Source organism: Etheostoma cragini, chromosome 10 (genome assembly GCF_013103735.1).
Source record: "Etheostoma cragini isolate CJK2018 chromosome 10, CSU_Ecrag_1.0, whole genome shotgun sequence".
Classification (NCBI taxonomy): Eukaryota; Metazoa; Chordata; class Actinopteri; order Perciformes; family Percidae; genus Etheostoma; species Etheostoma cragini.
The window spans coordinates 6,340,549-6,349,686 of record NC_048416.1 but is presented as its reverse complement, the minus strand read 5'-3'; the positions used below and the strand labels follow the sequence as shown (position 1 = coordinate 6,349,686).

General features: G+C 41.2%; 2 protein-coding genes and 1 pseudogene across 2 annotated transcripts; 2 read left to right on the top strand and 1 right to left on the bottom strand.

Moving 5' to 3' along the window:
- LOC117952279 overlaps window positions 1-1,407 on the top strand; it is a 3,495-nt pseudogene extending 2,088 nt beyond the window's left edge.
- A 1,976-nt stretch (window positions 1,408-3,383) lies between these two features.
- Window positions 3,384-6,082, top strand: LOC117952278. The gene is made up of 4 exons (XM_034884427.1): window positions 3,384-3,545; window positions 4,005-4,133; window positions 5,324-5,528; window positions 5,608-6,082. Exons 1-4 carry the CDS (start codon window positions 3,384-3,386, stop codon window positions 5,913-5,915), a joined length of 804 nt encoding a protein of 267 aa, XP_034740318.1. The 3' UTR covers window positions 5,916-6,082.
- Window positions 6,083-6,474: 392 nt separating this feature from the next.
- Window positions 6,475-8,899, bottom strand: LOC117951375. The gene is made up of 6 exons (XM_034883079.1): window positions 8,681-8,899; window positions 8,010-8,263; window positions 7,493-7,683; window positions 7,150-7,243; window positions 6,825-7,024; window positions 6,475-6,709 (listed from the first exon to the last, which is right to left on the bottom strand). The coding sequence occupies exons 1-6, from the start codon at window positions 8,768-8,770 to the stop codon at window positions 6,525-6,527; spliced, it is 1,014 nt and encodes a 337-aa protein (XP_034738970.1). The 5' UTR covers window positions 8,771-8,899; the 3' UTR covers window positions 6,475-6,524.
- Between the last annotated feature and the right edge of the window lie 239 nt (window positions 8,900-9,138).

The window sequence follows — 9,138 nt, the reverse complement described above, 5'->3', positions numbered from 1 at the left end:
ATGCCAATATTTGTTGTTTCAATGCCAAATTTTATTTTCAATACCACAGGTTACTGTCACTGTTCTAGCTCCATACGTTTTATAATAAACACAGAGAAGAGTGTGCTTTCCCCAGTGCAAATTATAATATTTCTGGGGCTATCTCTGGACTCAGTGTCCTTCACAGCCCGCCTCTCGGCGGAGAGGGTGAAGGTTATCAGCGCTTGTCTCGCGCATTTTCGACTACACGAGTCCGTTGCTTTCAGAATATGTCTGAGGTTACTGGGACTGATGCCAGCGGCTATTCTGGTGATTCCACTAGGCGGCCTGTTTATGAGGGATTTCCAGCGTTGGGTTGCCTCCCTCAGACTGGATCCTGTGCGTCATGGCGCACGGAGTGTAACGGTTACTGTGGAGTGCGGAATGGCTCTGTGGTGCTGGAGGCATCCGGCTTTCTTGGCGCAGGGAGTAGCCTTGAGCACTGTGCTGGCTCGGAAGGTGGTCAACACGGACGCAAGCCCTTCGGGCTGGGGGTGAACACAGGAGAGCCGTTTTGTGAGAGCCGTGGAGCGAGAGTCTCCGGCGCTGTCACATAAATTACCTCGAGCTCCTGGCAGTGTTTCTCGCCCTGAGGCATTTCCTGCCGCTTCTCAGCGCACACCATGTTCTGGTGAGAATGGACATCACGACAACGGTAGCCTATATAAACCGTCAGGGGGGCTTGCGTTCCCGTCAGTTACTTACATCGGCACGCAGACTGTTACTGTGGAGCAGCAGACACCTCCTATCTCTGAGAGCAACACATGTCCCCGGGGCTCTGAACCATGGTGCAGATTTGCTGACCAGGGGCAAGCCGCTGTTCGGCAACTGGACTCTGCACCCAGCCATTGTGAGGCAGGTGTGGTCGCGCTATGGCCGGGCCGAAGTGGACATGTTTGCATCGAAAGACAATGCGCAATGTCCGCTGTTTTTCTCAGTACGCGATCCAGGCGCGCCTCTCGGCGTGGATGCGCTTGCACACGCGTGGCCGTTGGTTCTCCTGTACGTGTTCCCTCCTCTGGCTCTGATACCCCCAACTCTATCCAGGGTGAGAGAGCACCAGAACTGGATGATTCTAATAGCTCCACACTGGCCAGCGATGCACTGGCTGGCGGAGATTTATCTACTCCTTTGCGGACAGCCGTGGCAACTCCCACTACGCAGGGACATGCTGTCCCAGGCGGGGGGGACAATCTTTCACCCGCACCCAGAGCCTCTGGCGCTATGGGCTTGGCCCGTGAGTGGTGCAATTTAAACACAGTCGGGCTCCCACAGAGTGTGATTAACACTATTCAGAGTGCCAGGGCTTCTTCCACCAGATCACTGTATGACTGTAAGTGGAGGGTGTTTGAGGAGTGGTGTCTCAGGGAGGGACATGTCTCTTTTCAGTGCCCTGTTGGCGCAATTTTGTCATTCTTGCAGGACTTGATTGACAAACATAAAGCCTTCTCCACCATAAAAGCGTACCTGGCTGCCATTGCAGCTTGTCATGTGGGGTTTGATGGTTAAACAGCCAGCCAACATTTCAACGGAGTGACCAGCTATTTGTGTCATGGGCTAGCCCCCACAGGGTCAAGTCTGTGACAAAGCAACGGCTGTCTCATTGGGTTGTGGAATCCATTGCTCTGGCTTACACGTGTCAGGGTTTGCTGGCCCAGCAGAGCCTCCGTGCTCACTCAACTTGCGGCCTTGCTGCATCCTGGGCCTTATTTAGAGGTGTTTCAATCCAGGACATTTGTGCAGCGGCATGCTAGTCTTCACCTCTCACTTTTGTTCGGTTTTATAGACTGGACGTCTCTGCGCCGAGCATGGCACGTGCAGTGCTGAGCATGGGGCCATTGCTGGAGCAGAGCATTGCTACCTTAGTGCCAGTGGTTCCTGAGATAAGCTTGTCTGGTAATACGGGAGTCTCCATATCCCATAGTGAGACATCAAAACGAATGCTATGAAGGAGAACTTCAGGTTACTTGTGTAACCCCGGTTCTCAGAGTGGCATGAGTGAGATGTCTCACCAGACAAACCTTCTTGCTGGGGCGAAGCGAGAAGAAGTGCTTATTTTGAATGGTGTCCACGTTGTAGCGTAAGCTATTTAAAGGGAGATGGACCCACGTGATGCGGACACTCGATCACCAGCCAATCAGGATTGGCGTAATGAGATAACTGTTTCTGAGGAATACACAGGGAGGCGTATCCCATAGTGAGAAATCTCACTCATGCTACTCTGAGAACCGGGGTTACGCAAGTAACCTAAAGATCTCCAGCAACCAAAAGAGACTGCACTTATGTCATATCATGGTTATATCATGAGATACCCCTTTAACATCCTTCTTCCATAGGTGGGTCCCGTCTACAAAATAACAAATTAACATGATTTTCATATTCCACAATCACATTAGATGATATATTTATCATGAAAATAGACAAATGCAGTATGGATGTGGGTGTTCTTGTGATGGGATTTGTGAGTGCTGTTTATGTGTATGCAAGTAGGCCTACTCTTTTTTCAATCACTCTCTCCATCCGTTTCTCTCACTCACACGCATGCACGCACGCACACACACAAATCAGTAGCAAAAGGAAAATATAGCAGGTTCATACCTCGGTTATAGCTTTTGCCACCTCCAACTCCAAATGTGCGTCTGGGAGTCCCATCAACCTTGAGCCACTTTCAGTGCAAAATCTCCTCACATTTCTTGCAGAAAAATCCTCTTACTTTCCTGTTGTGCAGAGATTTCTGCAGATGACAGGCCTTGTTTCGCCATGTCTAAAATCACATCAGAGTATGGATCTAAAGCCATTTTAGTGTGGGCTAAAGGCAACGCTGGTAACGTTCCACCAGTAATTATACTGTTTTTGCGCGAATGTTCTTACGTATGAAAACATCCAGTCTTAGAATATGAAAAAACTGGCCTTTTTCATTTCTGTTTTCTACTGATTACATGTTTTGTTGTATGAAATAGAAAATCAAAATCAATCAATCCGTGTATCATTTGTTCATTTGTTTTTCAAAATAAAACCAAAACTCAAAAAACTAATAAATGGCTTGTTTCCTCAATATTATTTTCCTAACCCAAAAGGAAAGAACGGATAACAACTCGTTTTTCCAATTTACAATGTTTTGCTCAAATGGAAAAATGGAAAAACAGATAACGAGCGTTTCACCCCGTTTCATCCAATTTTTATTTTTTATTTGATGCAAGATGCATGACCCTGATATGACCTGAACTATAGGATCAGAATCTGCCAAAAAAAAACTAGTTGAGACAAAAGATAGTGATCATAGACTGTATATTTATTAACGGTCAATGGTAGTGACATGGCCGGACTGGACGAATATTCCGACTTAATTCGCCAGTTTTTTGAAGATGGTTGAACGCATACTGAGATTTCCAGCGGGCTGCATCAGAGAGGTGTCCTGTGAAGCTCGGAAATGTCTGTCAGAAGATTCTGTGTTCAACACCAGCTCAGACGAAAAAGACGTGTCAGACGCAGAACTGGAAACGGCAATCATGTCATCGATAGATAAGGTAAGTGCTCACAAGACAAGAAAAGAAAGTAGGCCTACCCACCATGGTTACGATAACCAATTATTATTATTAATATTGTTATTATTATTATTATTATTTTTATACTATTAACGTTAACCTATGTAATAAGAGTGTGTAAGCTAACATTAACCTTACACAGTGAGCACGGGACTCAGTGGCAATATAAGAGAAATAATGAGTGCAACAGGGTGATCACACTGATTTAAGTGTTTTTCCTCCTTTAAAATGTTGGCTAACTTTGCAATACACCAATTATGTAGCCTATTATAGTGGGTTTAACATAATGTTATTACTAGTACTAATTACTATCCCACACATTCTGCACACAACAGCTTGAGGGAGCAGTGTAATGTTTGCAGATTGGTACTTGTCTATAGTTTTTAATCTAAGACTAATTTGTTTACCATTTTAAAAAGTTTCATTTGACATTTTCATTAGACAGGTCCATATTACAGCCAAAAATTCATGACAGGATACCTGTCATCAGTGGGGGTATGGGCAGGAGAATCTCTAGTGGGAAACATTCTCAGAGAGGTACACCAGCCATATAATGAACTGTGTCGCCAAGTAAGTCACTTACATTAATTCAATTTGAGGAAAAAAAGTAAAGCTTATTGTTATTACACCTTGTATTGATTGAATTATACTTGTTTTAGGGAGCACGCAATCTGAATCCAGTTCCTTATCACGCCGAGTATATGGGTCACAAACTCCACCTAGACCAGAATGAGAAGCTGGGAATGTTTGGAGTGACACGTCTTGGCTATTGATGGATTCAGCAGCAAAATTGTTGCCGAATCCACAATGCCAGTGAAAAACAACCTTATTGTTTATGAAGAAGTTAAGAGGCAAGTCAAGATTAATAACAGTAGCAGTAAATTAAATGCACTGTGTGGGATCATTATACAGTATCAGTGTTTTTACATTACAAGCAGTATGTGCTAATGTGAATATTATATCCACATGTATCCATATAATCTACACATTTTCTATTACAGGAAAGCAGTTGTCAACAATCGCATGTGGGACCAAATTAGAGTGGATCATGGCAGGGAGTTTTACTTGACCCTGTACATGCAAGAAAAGCTGTCTCAACACAGACATAACATCAACAGGCTGCCTTATGTACAGACAACTTCTTCAAGGGTGAATGTTGTCCTACTGATTACTCAGATAAGATAATGAGTAACATTAAAAGTAATATTTCCAGTGAAAATATTTGAAATCACAAATAAATAGATGGTTGATAGTAATTATCTATCCTGCAACACCTTTCAAAAGACATGACAGGGAATCTCAGTTTCTCGACTAGTAAAACCTGTACCTTATGGACCAAGTCCTTTGGATTTTTCCAAAAGGGAGGGCGAAGCATTAAGCCTGTTCCACACTGCAGGCTTCTACTCAACCTGCCTTGGATAACCATGACCTCAATGGCTGATTTGATTGCTTGCAATGTTAACCTGTACAATCACTGCTGAAATCAGCTGTTTACCTAGAGCATAATTTTTTTAATTTTTCACCTCATTACTTGTGCTAAATGGTATTGTATGTCCCAATATGTTAGGATAAGGAATTTGTTTGTTGTTACATATCAACTGAAAGCTTAAATACTTTGACTTCAAACTGTCTGCAACATAACTGAAGATCAAAGGACATTTCTAAATTAATACTTGTATTTTACACCCCAGACCATCTTTTTCTGATTTGGGTTTTCTGATCTGAAGTGACTTAAAAATGTTTTTATTGTGTTATAACAGAACCTTCGTGTGGAAAGAATTTGGCCAGAGGTCAACAATCGGGTGAACTATCAACTAAAACAGGCCCTGGTTCACCTGCTTGATCAAGAGCTGCTTGTCATCCAGGATAATGTAACCAAATTTTGTGTCTCCAACCTCGCATTTCAAGTGAGTCAGATTGGACTTGGCAGGGTTGTACAGTCATGGAATGCCCATAGGATACCAGGTAGGCCATGCTAGTATTTGTATGTATGGAGCTTTACAACAATTGTCAATTTTGCCAAAACTAATACAAATAATTTTAGGCAGAGGGATACCAAACCAACTTTCAGCTGATCGTTGTCCAGCAAGAATTCACACAGAGCTGCTGCCCAATGCTGCTGAGGCGGCACACATGTATGAGCAGGAGTTGGGGTCCTCCCTGACTTGGGTATCTGCTTTTGGCTCTGACCCCTTTTCATCAGAGCAAGACCGATGTCGTGCTGAGCAGCTGTTTGGAGAGAGGTTTCCAGATATGTCTCTTCTTTTTGGAAAAGTGGTTAACAATGACCATAGGGTTTTTCAGGAGGCACTGTTCTATCTGATTAATGTTACTGAAAGACATGCCAGATAAATACTGGTGGTGGTATTGCCAACTATGCCAGTGATGGACTAAGTACACAAAAAATACTGTATGGTTATATTTGTTCTATTCGCCACATTTCTAAAGCTGGAACTGCAAGATGTTTTTACATAAAAAATGCCTTTACGCAGATAATTTATCAATTGACTTATTTGTTAATCAACTTGTTTTTTTCAGCTGTAATTATAACATCAAATTGTACTAAATTTGTGAGCTGTCAAACGAATTTGGTAGAACATTTCCTCTGAGATGTAGTGGAGAATTAAAAAGTCATGAAAAGAAAAACTCAAATATTTCAAATTTCCACCACTGAACTATGCATATGTTTGTACAGTAGTTGTGAGAAACTGCTCAAGCTCAATTGTAGCTGAATAAATTCCAAGTTTGTCCAGTTGTCTGCATATTTATTTTAATGTGAAAAAATACAAGTATAAAATCTTGTATAACCAGTAGAAAATCTGGTAAACATTATCTAAGTGTCACAATTACATGTGACAATAAAACTGTTACCATTGGACATTGTTACTTTATAAAAACAAGGTTTTGAAGAACTGTATGCACATTTGTTGCCACCATAGCAACACACTAAATGGAAAAAAACTAGAATAACTTCTCCAGTGGTGCCAGTGCCTCAGAAAGTCCAGCCACTTCATGAACGCTGTTCTCCAAATCCACAGCGCGACACTTGGGGCAGTAGCTGTGGCTGCTGTTCCACTCCACAACACATGCCTTACACCCGATTAGGGTTCTGCAGCATGTTGAGAACATTGGCTTGTCTAGAGGACCTGTAGGTTAAAAAAACAAATGCACTTTATTTATGTTCAGTAGGTAGGCCAAACCCAAACAACAACGACCAAATAAAGTAAATCCACACAGCATGTCAAATCTAGTAAAACAAACCTTTGCAGACAAGACAAGCAAAAACCGCTCTTAAAGAAGCTACTTCAGCCTCTGAAAGAGACAGGGTTGTTGTCACTGTGAAATGTGCAAATCCACTCAAATCCTTAATCATCTTCGTCACTTCCTTTAGTCCCTGGGCTGCTTTGACAACCTCTTCAATGTCTGCCAAAACCTCTTGAAGGCCAGTATCTTCTCTTCGACTGAAACACATTCAAAGTGTAAAATGTAATATTTAATTTAACATTTAATTACACCTCTATAATTTTTTTTTCCCCACACACAGCATCATGTCATCCAAAGAAAAAATAGAATAATTTTCAGTTACCTCAACTGCTTCCTGTTATTGACTTGTAGCAGTTCCATCTGTGGTTCAGCCACTGCAAATATTTTCCTGGAATTTTGCTTCCAGTATGCTGACCCTGCAATGGCAAAAAAAGAGGACATTTTATGTTTAAACTGAATATTTGCAGAATTTTTGATAACTTATATCCTATACGGAGGTTAGGAATTTTAAAAATAGGACACTAAAGATAGATTTGAAGCACCCAAGAAAGCTATTACTGCAAAATGTACTTTAATAGATGCTAAATGTGTGGACTATTAGTGCACTTAATTTCCTAATGCAGCTGCAGAAAATAAAATGTACACAGCAATGATTTAAAACATACCTCTAGTACCATCAGAGTCAATTATTTTGTTGCCCTGACTATCTGTCAAAATAAATGACTCCTGTTGTCCAAGGGCTTCTTTCACCTTACTGGTGATTGTTGCCACACAAGCCTCAAACTCTGAGAAGCGGACTGTAACCATCTTGGTGCTGTCTAGCTTTCCATTCAGGACTTCAGCCATTAAGACATTCCTGAATATTGATGGGAACAAATAATACAAAAAATTGCAGTTCCTGTGATTTGGATAGTGCACTTGGCACTATTTATATTAATTGTTGAACCCTAATATACAGTGATAACAATATTCACGCAATACAGTGCTGGTCATCAAGTTCCTGGATAAAAACGCTTAATTTAGCTGGTAAGTTTCAGGTAGAGCAGGAACCGATGGTAAATATGCAGGATAAGGAATACCAGTGAACAGAGTTGGACACACCAACTCAAATTATGTAGCAAAAGAAAGTAGTAACAGAAGGGAGCTATGTCTTAGCAAAATGTTTTCTTTTGTTTAACTTACCTCACAAAGGTTTTAGTGGTGCTCCTTGGCATTGGACAGGAGGAGGCTGTGGCAGTGCTTGGTGGGCGGTGGAAAGAAAATCGGTCAGCCTGGCCTGAGGGATGTGCCCCTGCAGATTTTTCCACAGTGGTGCTGTCGCCATGCACTTCATAATGACCTCTGGCGATGAGGTCAAAGCAGTTGAAGTCACCATCAGGTCGGGGAAATATGGCCACGTTGGTGTCGTCTCTCAAATAAACGGTTTCCTTTTGGTCCTATGACAGAAGTTGACGATAGAACAGAAGCAATAAAGTGTGTGTAGTCCAGCCAACCACAATGCTTTTTTTTGCTTTTATTTTAAAATAATATGTATATAATTATATATATTCACCAACATTTTCATTAGTAACTGTTTGATAACATTCTCAGTGATTGCTACGAAAGCTAAAGTATAATATAACGTAACATCTAAAGCAGAGAAGATGTTTTATTTTTTTAATCCATGACGAGTGTTGCACGACAATTAACGTTAATTGAAGTAAAATAAAAAACATCACACTAGAACCCGTTCTAACACACCAAACTTTGAAAGTTCATATGCAATAGCCATTAGGTAGCTAGCTAGATGCGTGCGCCCACGAGTATTTAAACACCATAACGTTATATTATTTTGCTTTATATGGAATACATACCTGGAAAATAACCAATATCTTCTCTGTGGTCATGTCTTCAGGCTTCAGAGTAACTCTCTTACTTCCACAAAAAAGCATAAAATTTTCCATTTCTGTTGCTAATTTGCTACATGCTTGCTACAACATAAGCTGCTCTTGATCGTGTCGGTGTCGTTGTCCCACGAGTTAAGGTCACATCCGGGTCATGCATTTGGCGTCAAATTAAAAATAAAAATTGGATGAAACGTTTGTTTTCTGTTTTTCCATTTTTTCCATTAAAGCACAACATTGTAAATTGGAAAAATTTGTTGTTATCCGTTCCTTCCTTTTGGTTTTGGAAAAGAATATTGAGGAAACAAGCCATTTATTTGTTTTTTGAGTTTTGGTTAAATTTTGAAAAACGAATGAACGAATGATACACGGATTAAAATCAAATTCATTTTTTTAATTTCGCTCATCCGTTTTTGACCATGAAAAAT

What these genes read in the sequence shown, in the direction of transcription:
- LOC117952278 (XM_034884427.1), top strand. Translation starts at nt 3,384, where the DNA reads ATGGTTGAACGCATACTGAGATTTCCAGCGGGCTGCATCAGAGAGGTG. An exon ending in TCATGTCATCGATAGATAAG is followed by an intron (nt 3,546 to 4,004) that starts GTAAGTGCTCAC and finishes CATTTTCATTAG; the next exon opens with ACAGGTCCATATTACAGCCA. An exon ending in ATAATGAACTGTGTCGCCAA is followed by an intron (nt 4,134 to 5,323) that starts GTAAGTCACTTA and finishes GTGTTATAACAG; the next exon opens with AACCTTCGTGTGGAAAGAAT.
- LOC117951375 (XM_034883079.1), bottom strand. Translation starts at nt 8,770, where the DNA reads ATGGAAAATTTTATGCTTTTTTGTGGAAGTAAGAGAGTTACTCTGAAG. An exon ending in AGATATTGGTTATTTTCCAG is followed by an intron (nt 8,264 to 8,680) that starts GTATGTATTCCA and finishes CTTCTGTCATAG; the next exon opens with GACCAAAAGGAAACCGTTTA. An exon ending in TGCTTGTCTTGTCTGCAAAG is followed by an intron (nt 6,710 to 6,824) that starts GTTTGTTTTACT and finishes TTTAACCTACAG; the next exon opens with GTCCTCTAGACAAGCCAATG.